We start from the raw sequence: 21,952 nt of genomic DNA, 5'->3' as shown, positions 1-21,952 counted from the left end.
CCTTTCGCTGTGACGAATTAGGGGACTCCACAGGCCAGCACCCCACGCAGTGGCGAGTAGGGATTGAAGAGGAAGTGCCATCCCGAACTCTCAGGCTGCCGGCAGGGAGGCGCAGCCGTGCCACCGGGCAGCGGGCGGCGGGGTGTTCACGGAATGCCCTGCCAGCAGCCCCTCCAGGTGCGGGGTCTCGATGGCTGGAGGGCTGTTCACGGCTGCATCTCCCGGATCAGTGGCTTCCAGAGCCTGGAGGAAGGGAAGACAGGTGGACCCCAACCAGAACAGGCCTCATCCGGGGGGGGCACAGACAGACCAGTGGGAGACCTGGGCCGGGCCAGCTGGGACCTGTGGGGACCTGCAGGTCCGCCATATCGGCCATGGGGGAGGAGGCCCGTAGGCATCTGAAGGTAAGGGCACCAGACAGACGCCCTCTCGGATGTGCGGGCACGCACACAGGAGTCGGCCTCGTCCTAGCCCCCGCAGAGCCCAACCACGGTGCCAGCGCTCTGGGTGGGTCACGGGGAGGTCACTGTAAGCCCGAGCTTACAACAGGTAGTAAAATCCACCGCTGTTACCGCTTCTGACGTTAGGGTTCTCAGATTTGCTTGGAAGGTTTCTGTTCATTTTTTGAAAGTTTGAAACTGTTGACGGCCGCGGGGAGTCACCCAGGGACTTTGCACAGCAGCGTGCTCTGGGCAGGCGTGCCTTCCAGACATGACTGGTGGCCCGGAGAGGGGTGGGAGGGCACCTCGGAGCTCTGGCTTCCCTGGGACGGGACGGGCATTCCCGGGCGGGGACGGAACAGTCCCCGGCCTGCTCCCACAGGGCTCGCCCTCCGTGGGCCCCTGGAGCTGCAAGAGGGAAGCATTTTGCCCTGAGCACAGCGCGTCTGACTCGGGGGGCCTTTGGGACCTCGGGTTCTTGCTGCTGAAGTCACAGTGAACAGCCAAAGGGGCCTCTGTGACACGTGTGTCCCCAATCCTGTCCAGCTGGGACAGACCATTAGCTCCAGGCCTGGGGGAGGGGAGCGAGTACCCTATACCACTCACCGGTGGGCCTGCCCTCCACGCTGCGACTGGCCACAGCCTTTTCTGGAAGGAGCAGGTGAAATGTCCGATTATCTAGGGTATGTACCCAGCGTCACCCTGCAGGGACAGCTCCCCTTGTCACCCTGGAGCTGTGGGGCCGCCCTATGAAACCCAGTCGGCAAGGGGTCACCGGCCCCATGTCTGCACGGGACACCACGCAGGAGCACACTGTAAGTCACAGCAAGGCCGGGGAGGAGAGTGGCACTGAAAACTGAGCCTTCCAGCCACCGCCCACAGGGGCTGGTAAAACAGCGCCGTGTCCCCGTAATGCAGAGAACTTCCCGTCCGGACCGCTTTGGCTGTGATGCCAGCAGGTTGTAATCTTACCGAGTGGGGTGGGTCCCTGTCACCAGGAAGTCGTCACCACTGTCACACCACATGCAGACGCTGTAGGAGAGAGGGGGAAACTATTTCTAAAGGTGCACGTTGGTGTTCAGGGGAGAGAGGAAGGCATCTTTTTGCAAGGCTCCCTTTCCACCCAGAGACCTTGAATCACTGCTCCCGCTCGGCGGCGCGGCCTCCGGAGTACATAAACACCGCGGCAGCTCGCAGGCTGTAATCTAGACCAAAACATGTTCTTGCATTTCCAAAAGAGATTAACAGCACAGAACACTGGCAGCGCCTACGGGGACAAACACTTGCTTATTTGCATAAATATTTTACTATGGAGAGCTTTTAGCATTTAGAGCCTTCCTCTGGGGGATGCGGCGGGAGCCACCGCATCCCGGTGTCCCTCCCTTACTTGACGACGGCTCCCTTAAACGCCATTAAGCTGAAGTGAAGCGTGTGCTGCTCAAGCCCACGCAGGGTCTGCCCACCAAACCTGCCCGCATCTCCCACCCCGACACCCCGGCCCAGCGGGGGCCTGCCATTGACCCTGGAGCCCAGGCTGCACGGTCTGCCCCCAGCCCTCAAATGAATAAGCCGTAAAACTGGCAAGATGCACAGTATCTGCGGGGTGCTGACGTGCGCCCCCCGGGCAGCTCAGCTGCTGTGTTCTCTGAACTGCGAGTGGCTACTGGTGGGGTTTCGCCACTCACCCCGCAGACCGGGGCTGCCGGGGGTCAGCCAGTGCCCTGCCCCTGGGGGCCTCGGCTGCAGGCCCCAGGGCTGTATCACCGAATGGCCAGCTCTCAGGCTCCAGTTTGTCCCGGAGACACGCAATCCATAAAAGGCCTGCAGCCACCTACAGTGCCCGAACACGGCTCCACGGCGGCTTTGGGCGTCAGTCCACAGTCCACCCGTCAACCCGAGGCCGCTGAGACCTGTGCTCCCCACACCCCCAGGCTACAGTCGTGTCTTCTCAGCCTCTCTTCCTTGTTTGCATCTGACAGCAGAGGGTCCTAGAACTTGTCTCGTGCTCGAAGCCCGCACTCCGTTCCCATGCTGACTGTCTGGGTGCGCTACGCTTCCTCCACCTTCCGGACGTTTTCAGAAAACACTTGGGCTCCTCCTCCCATGGTGCTGGTCTCCCCTTGGGTCCGGGTCGTGTGGGTGCGACAGCACCCCCCGGACGCCCGCACTACTGTCATTCACCCATGACGGTAAAACCCTGGCCGCGTCACACCCCCGCTGTCAGTCAGCCGCCGCCGTGGTGCGGCGCGGGAACGGGGCGCACCGCTATTTCCGCTCTGACCTGGCACAATCAGAGAACCAGCCCTCCCACCCAGACGCCCCTCTCTCTCAGCACGCCCGCCGTTATTCTCTAAACTTGCAAGAGCCAGGACTCAGCTGCGCTTCGCCATTTGTGTGCAGAGAAAGCCTCTCCTCGCTTGTCCACTGAGCGTAGAAGGTTTTGAAACCATGTCAAGGGAAGATACCGGTGTCCATCTTTATGTCAACAGCTGACAGGATGGGGGCGAGAGGGTGCTGTCCTGGTTTAGAGTGAGTGCTAGGAAGGGGCACGTGTAACCCACAGGCTGAGGCATTTTCTCCGGGGCCCGGCGTGGGGCCAGGGCCGGACCCCGAGTTGGGCACGTGCTTTGCAACTTGCAGACATTGCCTCACAGCCTCATGGCCGCGGCTGTGTGGAGTGGACACCACCATGTCCAGCCACAGAGGCAGGAGGTCAGGGGTTGGCGGGCAGCCCTGCTGCGCACACCTGTCTCACTGAGTCCCAGTGGCACCCGAGAGGCAGGGCCATGGGAGGGGACAGTGCAGTCCTTCCAGCCCAAGCTGCTGAAGGAAGGAAGGGCCTTCATACACCGCAAGGAGAGAGCAGGACGGAGACCTGTGTTTAGAGTGAAGTCGGCAAAAGCAGTGAGGGTGGGCCCACGAGGAGGTGGGAGCAGGGTCCCGGCGGCTGCAGGGCTGCCTTGGGGCAGGCAGGGCGGGGGGTGCATTGTTAGGGTTTCCGAGGGAAGAAGGTGGACCCAAGCCCACGAGCTCTCTGTACAGTGTGGGGCTCCTCCTTAATTTGGGCTTACTAGGTGAAAAGCCATCTGAATCAGTGCGGCATCTCAATCTCACACGGACCCTCCAAGGGGCAGAAGAGCAAAGGGGGACTGACCGGGCAGAGTCTATGAGGGAAGGGCTCCCGGGCCTAGGACGCTGCAGGCTCCGCTCACGGCCCCGGCAGCAAAGGTGCAGCACCTCGTAGCTAATGGAGCTCACGAGGCCCGAGGGTGAGTCCCAGCAGGGCCCTCTGCTCCCCCTGCTACTTTAGCACAGACACGGCTTCTCACACACAGAGAGGAGCCCCAACCAGCCTCATCCTGCCCGGACATGGGGGCCCAGGACCCATAGATGGATCAGTCTGCTTTTAATGCAAGCTCGTGTTAACCTGAAATGCAAGGCCAGGCTAAGAGGCGCCCAGCATCTATTTGCCATCAACGAGAACAGCTGCCTGGGACGCACTGATTGAGACAGAAGCCCAAGTAGTCTCTTCCGATGAGGAGACAAGGCGGGGTGTTTACGAGAAAGGGAGGGGAACGACAGCCACATCCACGGGAGGAAGGCCGGCTGCCCTCGCAGGTAGCACAACACAGCGATAGGGTCCTCCTTCACGGTCCGCGGTCCTAAGGCTTCCTAGCTCCCCTTGCACACCGGTCTTTACGATGTTACTGTAGCCCGTGCAGAGGTCACTTTACTGCTTTAACATCCAAACCCTTGGGGCCTAAGACATCCTCCGGATGGCGCTCAGACCCACTTCAAAGCGGCTCCGGGGGCTGGCATTCACACCCAGTTTCTGCTCCGCTGGGGAGGGCTGCCAACTCTCCGTCAGGAGGAATGACCTGGGTGAGCTCACCTGCCCTGGTCCCACCTCACTCCTGAGATTTTTTAATACTAAGCTTGATCCTGTTCTTACGGGTAACAGGTGTCTGCCAGTGCAGCCTCTGCCTGATTGTGAAGTTCACTCTGTCTTTGCAAAGTGCCTTCAGTTCACCTCCGACTGGTTAACCATGTGCGTGTGACAAGGACATCAGGCGCTGCCGTCTGTGCTGGGCAGACTGGCTCCCCCAGTGGTGGAGGGAAGGGGGGTCATCCCCGAGCCCCTGGCTGACCGGGTTCACCGTGAGGCCCACGTCAGCCTCCGCAGGAACACGTCCCCACATAGACAGTGCGGCCCTGGAACGGTGGCCAGGCCCAGCCAGTGCTGCCTCCCCGGCGCGCCGCCTTCGGTCTGCGGGGCGGGCATCGCTCTCCACCCTCAGCCCTGATCCAGACCCCAGCAGCGTGAGAGCAGCTCACGGACGCGAGGGGGGTGAGCGGCGACTCGAGGACTTTGATTTACACCGCATCCCGCGCCGTGGGCGAGTGTCAGAGCCAGAGTTCAGAGTTAGTAAATCAGGGCACAGAGACGCAGATGGGCTCCAAAGCACAGAGGCCGAGAGCCGGAGAAAAATGAAGCGACGCTGTAACCCGTCCAGAGCATGTGTCAGGGAAGGCGGAGCAGCACCGGGGTTGGGCTGGCCTCCGCCCTCGCCCCACGCCGTGGAAGGGCCGGGGGAGCACATTACCTCCGCTGCAGCTCTTGGGGTTACGTCCCCGAAGAAACAGAAGCAGGTGACAAACCCTCGGAAGGATCGCAAGGGAAAGCACGCGCCCGACGAAGCAAAGGCAGCCGTGGGGACGTGAACGTGGTGGCCTGGGAGCCTCACTTAACGTCCGTGTGTCCGCCCTCGCAGCTCCCGGGCAGACGCGGAGTCCAGCGGCTGCCTTGGGAGCCGGTGGGGGACGGGCTTCCCTGACACTTTTTTTCTGGCACCTCTGTGCTATGTATGAGCTGTGTGAATGTAACACGATTCGAAAGGAAATAATAAAACACGTTAATGCCTTTTCCCAAGACTTCAGAAACGGCAGCGTGAGGCAAACGCTCTGCCTGCTGAGACCGTCCTGAGGCCGCGTGGCCACGGACCACGAGGAGTTCCGCAGGAAGAGCGGCACCACATGGCCACAGCGACGACTCGGTCCCCCGGTCAGGACCCTAGGTGTCCTGGGTCTCGAAAGGCCAGGTATCAGATTCCCACTTCGCCCGAACACCGGACCCCTGGGGCCAGACAAAGAGAAAGGACAGCAGGGAAGGCCTGGGAGAGAGCTGGCCGCGGTCAGGAAATTACAGGCGTCTAGCAGGACACCAAGGCCCCGGGCCAGCTGGGCCACATCCACAATCCAGGGGACAGCTGGCCACCACACAGGGCGCAGAGACCGTCTGTCGGAGGCAGAGTTGCGGCTGCAGGGGTCATTCCGGGGCCAGAGTTCGGGGCCCTACAAACGCCGGTCAGCAGCTGGCAGTCACGGTGCTGTGCCCGTCCACCTGGTGACAGCGGGGACCTGCAGGGTGGGGGCGGAATACGAGGGCACTCTGCACCTCGCTCACGGCCCTGGCCTCCCGGCCCCCTTGTCGCCGGACAGATGACTGAGGGCGGAGCCAGGAGGACCAGTGAGCTTGGTCACCCCTGAGCCGAGCCGTGCGGGAAGGAGGACAGAGGAGCCGAGGGGAGCTGGGGCAGACGGCAAGCTGTGTGGACTGCTTGAGGCCCTGCGCACAGGAGCCAGCGTGGGCGGAGGCCCCCTCTGCCAGCCCATTCCCCGGCAGAGCCCTTCGCAGGGTCGGCGTGGCTGTCATTAACATGGACGCACAGTGGGCAGACTGTGCTTTGACTCGGCAGGAGCGCGCGGGGGGTGGGGCTCACGGGGCTGCTGGGCGGGCTTGGTCATCGATGGCGCCGGTCAACCACAGACCTGAACGAGGGGTGATCGAGCTGCAGGCCCTCTTGCTTCCTTGCCTGGGAGAGGGCTGGGGAAGGTGGAGCCCAGTGCAGAGCCGAGGCTGCGGGGAGGGGCTTCCTGGGGTCAGTGGGGAAAGAGGAGGGGCAGAAGCTGAGCCCTTGGGAAGCTGGGGGTCCACGGACAGACAGGGGAGAGGAGAGGGAGGAAGGCTGGCAGATGTGAGGGCCAGCTGGTGCCCCACCGTCCGGCCAGTGCTGCAGGCCTCACAGCAGGAGGGGCTCCGTGTGAAGACCTTTCTAATGGGAGGCACTGCCCTTGGGCAGGCAGCAGAAGGGCAGGGGAGCAGGAGGGGCTGGCATGGCTTGCCCCATCAGAAACACCCAGAAACATCCGCTGCCCCACGGCGTCCGCTCAGCATGCTGATGGCCACGGAGAGGGTGGGCCATTGTCACATCTTGTTCCTGTGAAGCTTGAGAGGGAAACCAGCATCGTGGGGGACGGGCGCTCCGAGGCCCCCACTCATGGCGGGTGTGGCCGCTTCCACTGCCCCGCAGCCGCCTCCCAGGTGCCAGCTGGGGGAGGAGGAAGCCGTGAGGAGACGGGGCTTGGGGTTTCCCGTGCCGCCGTGACTGTGGGGGGCGGGATGGGGCTCTCGCAGGTGCCCGGGTGCCTGACACTCCCCCGTGTCCGCCCCCCAGGGTACCAGATCGCCTACCGCCTGGCCAGCAGCAGCCCCAACACGTTCACCACAGTGGAGGTCGGCGCCACAGTCAGGCAGTTCACCGCCACCGAGCTGGCCCCAGAGTCGGCGTACATCTTCCGGCTGTCCGCCAAAACAAGGCAGGGCTGGGGGCAGCCCCTGGAGGCCACCGTCATTACCACGGAGAAGAGAGGTAAGGCCTGGAGGCCCAGTTCACATGCGCGGCCGCAGGGGGGAGTCACCCACTGCAAACCTGGCAGGTGCCAGGCTCCCTCACTGGGGCCCCGCGTGGCCTGCACGTTGTGGGGGTGGGGGGCTGTGGGAGCTCAGAGCTTATAAGGTACCCGCTGCGCCGTCCTGGGGCAGGGACCAGTCCACACATCCCACAGCCCTGTGCTCTCAGACGGCCTGACTGGCCCCGGTTACAGACCGAGACGCAGCTGAGAGAGGCCGTATGACAGGCCCAGGGACACACAGGGTCACCGTGCATGAGCACGGGCCACTAGGCTCTGCTGATCACAGCCGCTCCCCAGTGAGCAGCTCAGGACACAGCTCCCGCTGCACAGCCACAGACAGGACTGTCTTCATGGGCGGCCCTGCACTGGGCGGTGCTGGATGCCCATCAGCTGTCCGTCATCCTCAGAGCCCAGGGCGGGCATGTGTGAGCCCCAAGTGTGCTGGAGAGGGAGCTGAGGCCCAGGCCAGCTCACCAGCTGCCCGGGACACAGGGCTGTGGGGCTGAGCTGTGGACGCCTTCGATGGGACTGGTCATCCCAAGATCAAGCGGACAGTCAGGGACAGAGCATTGGAGCCCACAGGCCAATCTTCCATCTAGAGATGGTGGGGGAGGCGGGCTGAGCCCTCACTGCGTCTGACCATCGGGAGGCTTTGCCGGGGCAGCTCCCCCGATGCTCAGGGTGTGCGTCGACAGTTTGTGACGAGCCCGTGGTGTCCTGCCAGGGAAGCGAGATTCCCGGGTGCAGTGGCCGCCTGGTGGCCAACCAGCTGGAAGCGCAGGGCTGTCAGGACAAGGCCCGCTGCAGCCCCGTGTGTGGCCGATGCACGGGTCCCCCACCCGGCACCCACAGCAGAGCCCGTGGAGCAGAGCACACCACGTTGAAAAGCAGGCTGCCCTTCGAAGGAGGCGCGTCCCCGTGCGGCTCCCAAGCTGGTGCTGGACGACGAGGCCCGACTGTCGGTGTCCTGGTGACAAGCGAGAATGAGCCCTTCACACGGCCGTTCCCCCTGACCAGGCACGACCCCACGACCCCCGCCAGGCCCAGAGAAACCACTCACCTGCTCTGCTGCCTGAGCTCCTGCGTCGAGCCCTGGCCTGGCCCCGCCCCCGCTCTCCAAGTGTCCGAGGGCCTGCGCTGTCCCCACACCAGCCCGCTGCTGGCCAGCCCCACGCTCCTTCTGCCCCCATGTCCTCTCTCCCCGCCTGTCCCACCTCCCCCAGAAGCCCCCAGACCGTGTTCCCCTGTTGGCAGCGTCTGGTGACCTCCGCGTTCTCAGTCCTCCCACTGGCCAATGTCAAGCTACGTGTTTGAGAGCAATGGGAGGAAGTGCCCAGGGTCGGCCGCACAAGCCGGCCGTGGTGGCCCCGCACCACGCTGACCCTCCGGAGGCCAGCCGCGAGGAGGCTGACTTCCCTTTCCGTCGTTCGGCTCTCCCCGTGGGCCCCATCCCCCCACGGGGCTGCTCACCATGCAGCCCAGCCTACAGGCCTGATGGCGATGACATGGCCGAGCCTCTCCGAGCTGCTGCGGCCTTCAGGAAAGCCTGTCTCCTGCACCGGCTCCTGCGATGGCCGAGACTCTGCTATGAAGTGGAGGCTGGGAGCCTGGAAGTCTCGGACAGGCCTGAGCTCCCCCGAGTCTGGAATGCGGCACCCACGGAGGAGGAGGCCCCCGCGCAGGGCGCCGCCCAGAGCTTCAGGAGCTGTGTGACTCCCAAAGCAAGCGCTGGGCTCCTGTGTTCTTGTGTGACCACCCTGTCCCTTCTCCCCAAGCATCGCATTCGCTCCTCCTGTGGGTGAGCCGAGCACCTGTGCGCTGGGGCCTCAGCGCGCCCTCTGAGCTGGCCCTCCTGCCCTTCTGGCGTCCCCGGGCGGAGGAAGGAGCTCAGGCTCAGCTGTGATGGAGCCGGGCGCCCAGCGCGGGTCCCCAGGACCGGTGTGTCCAGTGTCCGCAGGCAGCGGGGCCTGATCCTCCCCCGAGGGCCCAGAGCACCGGCTGTGCTGTTGCTTTCTTGCTGGAAATTCATCCAGCTCCCCCAGGGTATTTGGCACTTTCTAAAGTGGAGGCAGAGACAGGTTTGCTAAAGGTGTGATGTGACTGAGATTCAATCCCAGTGGAAGTATTAACACAGACACCCTTTATGAGGCATCGGCTCCGCAGCAGGGCCACTGCTGACGGCGATGGGGCTGCGCCGCACCCTGCACGTCTCGCCGCGCCGCACCCCCACCCCCCACGCCACCCCAGCCCTCATCCCCCACCCCTCCAGGGCCCCAGGTCCTGTCCTGTGGGCGGCGAGAGGGAGCCCAAGGCACTTTGTTAGTCGCCAGCGTGTTGGGGAGGGAGGCGCCCGGGCCTCTGCGGGGGAGCAGAATGCTGACTGTGTTAGATCGAAGAGCCCTCCCGCCCGCCGCCATGGCAATCAATTGCTACATCATTACGCACCACACATCCTAATCACAATCAATAGCCGTCATGATAACCAATTAAACAATTATTTCTCCCCGTGGAGTTTCCCTATTGGAATCGACGGGGTGAGGAGTCACGGGGCAAGCTACCGATCCATACTCCGTGCCCCTGCACCCCCCACCGTGGGACAGAGACCAGAGCCACCACAGGCCCCGCCCCCAGGGCAGAACTGAGCTCCACGCTGGCGCCGGCCCAGCTCAGGTGGACTTGCAGGGAGGGGAAGTGGCTGTGGAAGGCACACTGAGCCCAAAGTCAGGAAGGAGGAACCCGGAATCAGTCCACAAGGGCCTGAGGCCTCTGGGAGCCCCTGCACCACTCAGGGACACTGTACCGGGTGGGCTGGAAGTGGGGGGTGCGTGTTAGTCGGTTCGTCACGGTCGGTCTGTCTGTCTGTCTGCTCCAAGGGCGGAGCATTCAGATCTCCAGTCGGGTCCGAGCTGGGGCACATCGCCCCACGTGGTTGCCAGAGAACATCACACCCCCATGAGACCCGGGGTCACCCTCCCATCGTCTGGTCCACACGGCACACCCGTGGGTGTCAGCAGTGCCCACAGCAGTTCCAGGGGGGCCTTTCCCAGGAGAGCAGCCTCTCACGTGCCCCTGGTCTGTCATCCTTTGGTTGCAGAGCGGCCGGCGCCTCCCCGGGAGCTCCTGGTGCCCCAGGCAGAAGTGACCGCCCGAAGCCTCCGCCTCCAGTGGGTCCCAGGCAGCGATGGGGCCTCCCCCATCCGCTACTTCACCGTGCAGGTTCGAGAGCTGCCTGCGGGCCAGTGGCAGACCTACTCCTCGTCCGTCAGCCATGAGGCCATGGCCTGTGTGGTCGAAAGGTACAGGCAGCCGGGAAGCCCTGGCCCCCCAGAGGCAGAGCTGGGAGGGCACTGGTGTCGGGCAGGGGGCCCAGCTGCAGGTGTCAGTCCTGGAGAGACATCTGCTCTCCGTGCTCTCTGTCCCAGTCAGCAGGACAGACGGGGTTCACCTCAGGGCGTCGCCGTTTAGTGACCTGGTAGAGACACAGTAGACGGCCCACCACTCACTCCGTTCCTTAGACATGGTGGGAGGGTGGGGGGGAGGGCAGGCACCTGGTCCCTGTGCTGGTGGAGTCCCGAGTCTGGAGAGAATGCGGTCGCCAAGGAGACAGACAATTGATGAGACCTGTGCTACAGGAGGGGAGACCGACAGCCGGCGGGGGCGGCATCTGCTTCCCCCCTCCATGCCCATCCTAAGGTCACGGTCGCGCTAACGGCAAACACCACTCGAGCCCTCCCTCTGTGCCCGGCCCTCTCCCGAGTGCTCCCCCCAAGGTCACCGAACAACAGCTGCGCCACTCGGGGCTCCTGTCAGCCCAGGGCGACCAGGAGCTAGACCCCTGCGCCCGCTGCCTCCCGGCCTCGCGGCACTGCCGTCTGGTGCACACGCGGGGGCCCAGCGGGTGAGGTGCAGCTCACAGGAGAAGGCGCCTGTGGTTCTCACCAAAATTAGATCGAAGGACTTCTGGGAAGCTGGGAGCAGATGGGGAGCTATTTGTTTGTTTTAACTTAATAAAGGATTTCTCCCAGAAGCCTGCAGAGACATGCTCCTGTTGAGTGGGGGGCGGGGGCTGGCGTGAGGCGGTGACGCCCCGCAGTGCCTCAGGGGGCGTGTTCCATAGGGACAGTGGACATCATCCCGGTCTTACATGAAGTGGACGGCAAACCTGGCTTCAAGATCGGCCCCCCTTCCAATCCCAGCCAAGCCAGTGGCCATCCAGGCAGTGGGCGGGGCACGTCACTGGGCCTGCACCCCCTCACCCACAAACCGGGAACAGTAGCGGTGCAGCCCCACAGAGCTGCCGTGTGGGTTAACGGGGCAACGCTTGCCAGGCACTTGGCACTGCGTCGGGTTCAGTCCACGGGAGGGATGAGGGGTGGGCCGGCACGGCCCCCACCAGGGAGCGCTCCATGGGAAGCGAGGCGGCCCTCCTCCACACTCTGGACCAGACCGGGTTCTGGTGTAACCGGCCCCTAGAAGCCTCTGGCTCCTCAGAGCAGAAGCAGGACCGGCTACCCAGAGTCTCCAGTTACAGGAGGTGCTGGTTCCTCCCGGAGCCAAACCAGGGTGTGCTGCTCTCCCTGTGCTCTGGGAGCCCTCCCGCAGGCCAGCAAGTCAGTGCGGGGCCAGTGGGGCTTCGCCCAGACGGTTCTGGGAGCCGCTGGAGCCTGTCTCACCCCCAGGACATCCTCTCCCTGAGGCCAGCCAGCCAGGGCTCACGGGCAGGACCGCCCCAGGAGCTCGGGGCGGGCTGGGGGGCCGGAGGTCCCCCGGCGGTCACTGGTCTCTTCGGTGTCCTATTCAGGCTGAGGCCCTTCACCTCCTATAAGCTGCGCCTGAAGGCCACCAATGACATTGGGGACAGCGACTTCAGCGCAGAGACAGAAGCGGTGACCACACTACAGGACGGTGAGTGTGCGGGGACCAGGCAGGCGGACAGACACGGCCACTTCCTGGCTGCTGCCCTTGGACTTGATCTCTGGCTCCTAGAGAGAGGCCCCACTTTGAGCCAGGGAGGGGTCCCTTGAGGAACCAGGGGGAGCAGCGGGAGTCCATTAGTGACGGCTGGCGCGGTGCACTCCTGGGCATCCCACGGCCTGGGAAGACTTGAAGGGCTTCCAAGAGGGAGGAAGTGTCTTTGATTGGCTTCCAGACCCCTATGACCCATTAGCGTCGCAGACACTGAATAATTTATAGCGTCATTAAAAATGAATGTCACCGGGTAGCTGGGTTTGGAGAGGTGTCCCCGTGTTCTCATTCAGCAGCCTTCCCAGACTGGCCGATCTCCAGGAGCGTAAGCAGTGATGGAAGTGACCCCCCCCCACAGGCTCTCGGCGGCTTTCACCCACTCCATCCCGCTCAGAGTGGGGCCTGCAGGTCCTCCGGGACTCTGAGGAACGATGCCCCCTGGTGAATGCAGGGGCGGGGGCATCCTCCAACACGCCTCGCGCTAACAGGCTGGCTTTCGGGGCGAGAAGGATTGCCCTAGCGGCACAGACCCCGACGGCAAACCCGCTCCCTTAGCTCGCCCACAGCACTTTGTAATAACCCCCCCACGCCCCCGCCCACGTCTCCTCCACCGGGCGCACCAGGGATCCATTTGCAAACAGACCAATCTCCAGCCGCTCTCCCGGGTGCCTCACATCTTCGTTCTTCTCTTCTTGTCATCTGGGGGCCTCGCTTCTCCAGCCCGAGGCCTCGGGGGCCTTGAGCTTCTCAGCCCACGCAGACAGCATCCTGCCGCAGAGCAGGGCGCTCCTGGCCCCATCGTCCCTGCTCTCGGGAGGGCGCCCTGGCCATGCTCTGAAGGAGCCAGGGGGACGGAGGACTGACCCCTCGAGGAGCCGGGGCTGTCTCTCGCGGCTCCCATTCTAATGTTACACCTGAAACAACAGCAGAAACAATCGGAATAACGCACTGACTCTCAAAGAAAGGAACAGGTGCAGCCAGCCGCTCTGCGGCCTGTTTGGGGGGCGTCCTGGGAGCAGCTCACCCAGGGGGGTCAGAACTGCCGCTCAGGACTCCCAAAGGCCTCTCCTAACGCTTTGACATTCAAATCACTCCCGCTGCTGCACGGATCTTGTTATCTCCGCTTTCTGAGATTGCGGGCCTCTTTGCAGGAGATTTGCATGGGATTTGCATGGGATTTGCATTGGATTGTCCAGCCTTCGCTGAGGTTGACAGGCAGGGACTGACTCCAGGCGCAGGGGAGCCCTGTGTTGGGGGGAGGCGGCCCTGTGAGCGTCCGCACGCTTTGTGTGGGGAGGATAAATAATTTTCCTTCCACCCCCTGAGTTCTCCTTGCCGGCCTCAAATGCAGGCTGACGTGAGGCAGGTGATCAGGAGGAAACCAAACCAGGGCCACGCCGGCTGTGAGCTTCACGGGCCGCTCCGGACTAAGGAGAGGGGGCAGGGCTCTGGGCTGCGGGACTTCAACAGGGACGCAGGCCAGTGAGAAGGAGCAAATGTGCAAGGCCACCAGGCGCAGTGGGGCGCAGGGGACGCATGGATGGGCTGCGTGGACCCCTCTGAGCTGCCACACTCAGACTGCCCCCCTCAGGCAGGTCTCTGAATTCCTTCAGGCACGGAAGGGGGAGGGAAAGGCTCTCCTGTGTCTTTCATTTCTTAAAAACTAACCATATTCCTGAAAGGCATATTTGGGGTGCCAAACCCCGATTCCCCTCATTTGCCGAAAACCATTTTCTTGCTCCCGCGCTTAGGCCGCGGAGTCAGGAAGGCTGGCTAAGTGTTCGCCACTAACTAGAGCTGGACCCGCGGGAGGTCCAGGGCCCAGGCTGCAGCACTGTCCCTAAGGCAGGACGCAGGACTGGAGGTGGGGGCCACGCAGGCATGACTTGGGTGGCGGGAGGGGGCCCGGAGGGGACTCACGGAGCAGGTGGCCCAGGGCCCCGTCCTGTGTGATGAGGGCAGTGGGGCGCCAGGCACCCCGGAGAGCCGGGGCAAGGACAGCTCCCCGGGCCTTTCCACCCATGAGGAACTGGGATGGTGCTGGGTCCGGTCTCAGGACCTCTCCGTGCAGGAGCCATAATAGGGTCAGTTCAGGGTCGGGGGCCATGGGGAGGGCAGGCACCTGACAGAACTGGGGGGGTTCCATTTCCAGGGCGCAGGGCGCGGCCACAGGCAGAGGCCAGGTGGACCCCAGCCCACCGGAGAGCAGAGCAGGGCCTCCGTGGATGTCGGACGTGCTGCCCCTCAGCCACCACGCCAGCCGCCTTCCGTGCAGCCCCATCAGGGCTTAAAGCCGAGGGCGCTGTGCCCCGGCCTGGTCGCTGGTCCCGCTCAGAACCTAGTCCCTCAGAAAGGAACCGATGCCCCTGCTGCGGTGGGGGCAGGGTAGGCGTGGGCCCCTGAGGGGCCTGGGGCTCAGGAAGGCTCTGCAGGCAGGGCTCCCGCACCCCCCGCTGGTGTATGTGGCCCCCAGTGGAGAGGCGCACACTCCTTTGGCGCCTCAGCATGGGTCTGTCTGTGGGGATGTGGCCACACTTCAGCACGGGGTCCCTTCTCTCCTGGCACAGGCCGCACCGGTGGGAGAAGGGCACTCACAGGGAAGAGAGGGAGCCAGGGGTGGCTCGTCAGCTTCCCAAGCTCAGAGGGCAGGTACCCACAGACCCGCTAATCCTGGTTCTCCTGCCTTGGATTTCAGTTCCAGGGGAGCCTCCAACTTGTGTCTCAGTGACGCCCCACACCACGTCCTCTGTCTTGGTCCAGTGGCAGGTAAGGGCCTGGGGCCCCATGGGGTCTCGGAAACACCATGTGAGGGAAGCTGCAATGGTAACTCGGGACAGTGCTGGGCTGGAGCCTAGAGAGACCCAGCCGCAACCTCTGATCTGCCCAGCGGCCCCTCCCTTCTCTCCAAGTCAGCTCCAATCCCAGACAGGAAGCCGGAGGCCTCTCACCATCATTGCCCTGGGGCACAGGGTTCCCTGGGGCAGCCCTGGCTCCCGGGGTGCACAGCCCAGCACAGGGGCACGAATCTCCATCGGCTGCCCAATAAAGGGAGAGCACGAGCCCTGGGAGCCTCTGCAGGTTCCCAGTCACAAAGGGCTCTTCCCTTGTGGGTTTCGAGAGAGGCAGCTGCAGCCCGGGGTCCAGGGACTGGAGGCACGGGGCTGGTGGGCGGGGGCAGCCAGCGGATCCTGCAGAGCTCAGCCACTCCCCGGTTCCCTTAGAGCTCTGGGTTCACCAGACCGGGCAGTTTCCTTGACCGCGTGTCACCCAGGCCACATCCCCTGGGCTCATTCGAGGACAGCTGGAGGTGGGTGAGACACCCACACCCCCCAGCCCAAACCCCTGGGCTCCAGGCGAAGGCTGCACAGCCTGGCCCTGCGGCCAGGGGCCCTGCCCCGCTTTCCTGGTAAACACGTGGGAGCCGTCTGTGTGAAGGAGCTACGTCCCCCGGGCGGCTGGCTGTGAGACCTGGCGACGTGGCCCTCTCCTTGCAGCCCCCACGGGACGAGAGCTTGAACGGGCTGCTCCAGGGCTACAGGATCTACTACCGGGAGCTGGAGTCTGACGCTGCCTCGGCCGCCGCGCCCAAGACGCTCAGAACCCCCTCGGCGCTGCGCACCGAGCTCCCAGGTGAGCCCGCCGCCGTCCCCTCCTCCTGGCACAGGGGCCTCGCTGGCCACCAGGGCGGCAGAGGGATCCCCGAGGAACATGCAGCATCTGCTTGAGGCGGCAGCCCAGGGTGCGCAGCCCAGTGGTAGCGAACAGGAAACTCCTGGCTCTGGGGCCTCCGCCCCATGGGGGTCGGGGGAGGTCGTGGGGTTGTCAGGGTGGAAGGACTTCGCTGAGGATGTGAGGGGCCAGGAGTCCCTGGTGGGGGGTGTCTCCTCCCTAAAACTAAATGGTGGGGAGGCGGGGAGGGGGAGGGGCTCGGGGCCAGGGCCCAGGAGCGCCTGGGGACTGCGTCCTGAGGGAGGAGCAGCCAGGCCCACAGGGACCACGTGCCCCCCACAACTGGAGCAAGTCTCCACCACAGGCACAGCGCAGGGCCCTCCTCCAGGACCCTGGCCTGGCTCTCACAGCCCTGCCATCGAGGCAGCTCCTGGGCAGGCAGGTTGTGGCTGTGGAGACTCGCTCTGCAGTTGTCCCTCGCTCTGCCACCTCACTTGCTCACCACGCTCTGCTGGGCCTTTGCCACACCCGGCCACACCTGGAGGTCTCACAGTCAGGCAGACAGGCAACGCCTCGAGTTTGCACTCGGCCCTTCCCATCCTGGGGCGCAGACATGCAGGAAGGGCTCTCAGTCTCCCACGTCCCCAGCATCCTTGCTGACAGCCAGACATCTCTCTGGGCCTGGCAGCAAACACAGCGATGGATTAAAGACCCAGGGTGTCCCGGGGCCAGTGTACCTGGTCCCCAGAGGCTGAGCACCAGGCCCACCCGTCTCCGGCAGGGGGCCCGGCCGCTTCGGGAGCAGGTGCAGTCTCGCGGCAGCAGAGGGCACGGTGCAGGGGGCCCCGTTCCTGCAGTGCTTCCCGCACGCTGACCGCCTTTCTGCCTTGCTCCCCCTCGCAGCCCACGGCAGCTTCAAGACCGTGAACAGCAGCTCCGCGGTGACCACGTACGAGTTAATGCGTAAGTGCGCGCCACCCCCAGCCAGCACCAGCTGGGCTCAGTGGCTGCAATTTACGGAACCCCTCAAACACTGCTTATCCATACACCAAACCATGGGCAGGCAGCAGAGGAACCTTCCAGAAAGAGGCTGGGGAGGGGGACTATTGACCAGCTGGTGTTCGATTTGGGACGGAGTCGGATTGAGCAAAATCTCCTCGCTGCTCCTCTCTGTCCCCTCACCCACCTGTCTGCTCACTCACCCCCACCCCCACTGCTCACCCGCCGAGCCCTCGTCCGTCCCATGACACAGTGGTCTCCCGGCAGCTCAGAGGGTCCCGTGCAGGCCCCAGGGGTGAGGGCGCCTGGCCGGCTCTCACTGCAGGCTTTTCGGTCGTGAGTGATGAGGGGCGAGAGGGGTGGCCCAGCCCAGGCAGCTTGTCCTCGGCCATTCTGGTGTGTCTCCATGGACGCCACAGTCCCTTCTTCTGGGCACTCAGCACTGCAAGCCCCAGGGCTGAGGCCAGCCAGGCCACTGTGGTCCCAGAGCCACGCAGGGGTAGGGGGTTCTCTGCAGGGCCACACACTCCAGCTGCGATGAGGGCTGGCAGGCCAGGTCCCACTCGGCCACATGGCAGGACCTTGGGGACATCTCTGAGTGACAGTGGGGGGGTGGTGTCCCATTCACTGAACCTATGCTGAGCGAGGAGTTCGCTGGAGCCACCAGTGCAGGCCTGGCATGTCCCTATTCACCCGGTTGCCCCGGGGACCGGACGTGCACAGAGGGCTCAGGAAAGCCAGCTCTGAGGAAGCAGTGCCGGCCAGTGGGGCACCCTCCCAAAGGCTCGGTGACAGGACAGCCACTCCCACAGGTCACTCACGCTTGGCCCTGCCTGCGTAATTCTGAGCATGTGGCCTCACGCACACTGTCCTTCCGTGAGGACACAGTGGAGTCGGCTCGCACACCCACGTGTTTAAATGCCAGGGTGCGCCAGACAGGCTGTGCAGGGCGGAGGGCTGTCACTACCCAGCACACACATCTCCTCGGTGGAAGCAAGGCCCACCGATGCTGGGGCTCCTCAGGGACACCCATCTGCCCCATGCGGTGCAGGCAGGAGCCTCCTGGGGGGAGGGGCTCCAGGCCGGCTGACCCGTCCCCGTCCACCTTGCAGATCTGAAGAAATACCGGCGCTACGAGGTGGCCCTGACAGCCTACAACATCATCGGCGAGAGCCCAGCCACGGTGCCCGTGGAGGTGTTTGTCGGCGAGGCCGGTAAGCCCCAGTGTCCCCGCCCCCACCCCGAGGACACAACAGTGTCCCCCGTTGCTGGTGGCAGTGGAGGCGAGTGGGTCCCAGGCTCGGCTGAGGGCTGTGGCGGCCGGAGGGCTGGAGGGAGCAGTCAGGTGACCAAGGTCGTGATGTGTGGAGTGATGCCATGGCCTCTACGGGGGTCCAGCTGGGGGAGCCTCACATCGGCAGGGAGGACATGTGTACTTGTCACCAGCATCCCTGGCTGGGCCTCGGCAGTGCCCCCCTCAGCCTGACTCAGGTCTCAGAAAGCCACGTGGTCACACTTTCTACCCCTTTTAGAGGGGACATGTCCCTGAGTGTGCTTCAAGGACCGTCCCTTCAGCTGGGCTGACTCACTGTGAGATGTCCTGGTCTCAGTGCCCCCCGCCGCACAGTGTCGCACTGCCCTCAGCTGACAGCTGTGGTCGCTGGCCTGCACATTGTTCAGATCTGCAGGAGCAGCACCAGGAAGGTGGCACTCCAGGCCGGGTGACTGCAGTTCCCCCACAGGACAGAGGCCCAGGCTTGCGGGAGGAGGGGGCTCGGCAGTGGGGCCAGTGTGCAGAAGCCCCTCGGGTGGCCAGTGCAATTTGGAGAGGCTGCCCGAGGGTCTGGCTCGGACAGGAGACACCTGGGGCCTGGGCGGCGCCGGCCTCCTGCCCCGTGCTTCCAGGGACACCGGGGACATGGCCCACGGGCTCCTCCTCGGGGAAGCTCTGTCTGACCCTCCCTCCAGGCCGGGTTCGATTCCTTCCTCAGTGCCTGGATCCTTGTGAAGATGTCTGCGTGTCGTCATCAGAGGGGACAGTCCTGTCGCTATGTGTCTGTCCCCTCCCTGGACTGTGGCACTCATCTCGAAATGTCCCTCGTCTTGGGCTCAGGACACCTTTGATGACCTGCAAATAGCAGCTCAGAGCCCCTGTGGGACAGGCCAGAGGGCAGCCGTGGGGACCGGGTGCCAGCCCTGCGGCGGGTGGGGCTGAGGCGAGGAGGAGAATCCCTCTCTCTCAGCGGGTGGGACTGAGGGGACCCAGGCCAGCTCAGGCTGCGTGGCGTTCAGGGAGGGTGGCTCGGTGCAGCATCTGCGTTGTCACCCACGGGCGCTGTTGATGAGGACAGCAAGGCCCAGAGGACACGTCACTTACCCGGCTCCGCTCAGTGGGCAGGAGACATGGCCCCGGCTGTGTGCCGGCGTGGCTCCCACCGCGTCCTCGTGCCGTGGGGACAGGGGTGCTGCGCGAGCCCTGCAAACTGGCATGGGTTTCCCGGCACCACTCTGCCCTCGCCCGGGCCGGGCCTCGCTGCGGCTGCGTTTGAGGCGGCTACGAGCAGCGTGGCGAGTCCTTGACCGCTCCCCCGGCGCTTCCCTCAGGACAGACGTTTCACACCTCCCAGCACTCAGACTGCGTGACGCTCTGTGCAGCCGGGACCAGAGCGCGGTCTCGTGACGCATCCTCTGTCCTCCCACTTTTAAGTCTCCCCCCGTTTGGTGGGCACGTGTGCTGTTGTCGCTTTACTCTGTGGGCCCCAAATGACCAGCCCGTGGCTACATGCCCACGGTTGTCCACGGCGGATCTGTTCTGGGGCCCTGGGGCGTCCGGGTTGGTTCTGAGAGCTACTTGTACAGGAAGGGCGGCGCGTCCGGCCGCCGCGTCTGCGGCAAAGTCTCCCTCCCTGTCGCGCGTGGCTACCTTGATCGTGGTTAATCGCTGGGCGGTCGAACCTCCGCCCTGCAGCACCTCCGCTGCCCAGGAGAAGCCTGCAAATACGCCCCTAGGTTGGCTCCTGAGTTCTCAGGGGCTCGTTCTCCCACTAAACCCTTTCATCCACCTGGGATTCGTGCTGGTGCCGGAATGCGGTGAGCTCCTAAACGGCCCCTTTGTTGCCAGAGGAGGTTCCCGCCCCCCGTACCGTCTGCTGATTGATTCCTGTGAGGGTCTAGGTCAGGTGCACAGGGGCCGCCCGGCGCCGCCCCAGCCCAGCGTTCGTTTCGCCGCCTCACACGTTTCCGTACTTGGTGGCGCTCGCCCTGTTCTCCTTCTTTCCCAAAATTCCTCAGCCACGCTAGGACCTTTCCAATCATTTTGGAAAGTTCTCAAAAAAAGAAAATTATGTTGGGATTTTGATGGAAAGTGTATTAACTTTCAAACCAAAGTCCCGACGTCATCATTCCAGTCATGCCTCGTCCCCGGGGACCTGGCTGGATCCGGTCGTTTTCTTGGTTCAGGTCCCGTATGTGGCCTCCTGGGGTCATTGCTCCCAGTCCACGTGGTGTCCCTGCCCCACACCTCGGCCACGCCCGTCTTGGGGGCGCATTGGACACCGGGCCTGGAAAGGGAGCCGGCAGTGCGCCCAAGAGTCTGGGTCAGCAGCCGGATGTCCTGACCTTTGGCCCCTGGCACACCTTTCATGGCAAAGGGAAGACAGGCAGACACTTAGATTCGGTGTTTGTGATCATCCCGTTGCTGTCGGTGCTGTTTGGGTTGCTTTGGGCGTACGTGTTGCTTCAGAAGACAGAGAAGGGTCTTGAAAGTACTGGTCTACTGTATTTCAAAGAACAAGACACTTAGTGTACAGTGCAGATTCCGGGTTCCTAACCAGTGCTCCACGTTTTTAACTACTGTCAGCTGGAGCGAGGGACGTCTCGCAGTTGCTCACTCGCCGCTCCAGCACCCCCTCGTGACAAGTGAGACCCGTGCTGCGCCGTGCGTGGCATGGGGACCAGGCTGAGCCCAGGCGGGGCTGCTTGGAAACATGCACGGGACGCAGTGCGCGGCCGTCCACACTCTGCAGGGCCCTTCCGGGGGCCTCCGGGTCATTCTGAGCGGAATGCAAGGGCATGAGGTCGGGAAAACTTAGGCAGCTTCTTACTATGCTGGTGGCCAGGCTCCCGGCCCACCGAGTGCGCAGTGCCGCCAGTCGGCAGGGCCGTGAATCACCGTAGGACTATCGGGAGCCCTGGGGTGGACGTCTGTTGAGGGCCCACTGCATGCGGATCGCTGTCTCCATTCCCCAGATGAACAGCGGGGCACAAAGATTCGCTGAGCCTGGCGCCCAGGGCCCCGGGGGCTCTCCCCACCCTCTGGGGTACAGCGTGTGGTTGGCTGCCTTGCTGCGGACGCTCCGCTCCGTGAGCCTGGCCCAGGGGTTCAGAATGGGGACCCTGCAGTGGGTCCCTCCTGCCCCCTTGCTGGGCCAGCCCTGGGCAGGCGGGCAGACACCATGCAAGAGTGCATCGCTTGCCCTGCCTTGCCCTGGCTGAGCCAGCATCACTGAATAACCCTAGGGCCCTTTGCTGTCTCCGCCAAGCTCGCTCTCCAGCACCCTTGTCCCAGGGGTGCTGGGCGGGGAGGGGAGAAGGCCTGAGTGACAGGAGCAGATGTTCCCAGAACTCTGTGTGCTCCCAGGACTGAGCTCAGGTGCAGAGTCAGGCCTGGCCCCGAGGATCTCTGAGAGGGAAAGAGATCAGCCCTGACGTGGCCTCCCTTGCTGGGGTGGGGGGGGCGAGGACCAGCCCACAGGGTGAGCTGAAGCCCCGGGACCCTCTAGCAGGGACACACAGAAACCTAGAATCACTGTCTCCACCCCAGAGGGCCCAGTCCTGCGAGGAACCCTTCCAGACCCACATGTCATCCTGTCATTTTGTCTCAATGCCTTGTGGACCCCCAGTGTCTGTAGGGATGTGAAAGCCGCCCCAGGCTGACCCGGCTCTGCCTTGGACCCATCGTCCCGGCCACACGAGCCTAACCCAGCTCAGCCCTGCATCTCCGCTGCTGGACTGGCCCTGTGCTCACCGGCGGCCCCCACCTGGACCACCGCCTTCCCTAGGGGACGGAGCCAAGAAGAGCTGGTAGACAAATGGCGTTATTAACGGCCTCATTTCCATCAGTGCAG

General features: G+C 63.9%; 1 protein-coding gene across 2 annotated transcripts in view; it reads left to right on the top strand.

The window, feature by feature from the left end:
- Positions 1–21,952, top strand: part of SDK1 (sidekick cell adhesion molecule 1) — a 576,882-nt gene that overhangs the window by 515,984 nt on the left and 38,946 nt on the right. For both annotated transcript variants that reach the window (XM_053926257.2, XM_053926258.2), the window contains 7 exons: positions 6,956–7,150; positions 10,288–10,489; positions 11,995–12,098; positions 14,854–14,924; positions 15,653–15,788; positions 16,731–16,790; positions 17,939–18,040. In XM_053926257.2, the coding sequence (XP_053782232.1) occupies positions 6,956–7,150; positions 10,288–10,489; positions 11,995–12,098; positions 14,854–14,924; positions 15,653–15,788; positions 16,731–16,790; positions 17,939–18,040 (870 nt within the window). The remainder of the gene's footprint in view (positions 1–6,955; positions 7,151–10,287; positions 10,490–11,994; positions 12,099–14,853; positions 14,925–15,652; positions 15,789–16,730; positions 16,791–17,938; positions 18,041–21,952) is intronic.

This window comes from Desmodus rotundus, chromosome 6, assembly GCF_022682495.2.
Source record: "Desmodus rotundus isolate HL8 chromosome 6, HLdesRot8A.1, whole genome shotgun sequence".
Classification (NCBI taxonomy): Eukaryota; Metazoa; Chordata; class Mammalia; order Chiroptera; family Phyllostomidae; genus Desmodus; species Desmodus rotundus.
The sequence above is the reverse complement of the archived record's forward strand: the minus strand, read 5'-3'. Positions and strand labels throughout refer to the sequence as shown.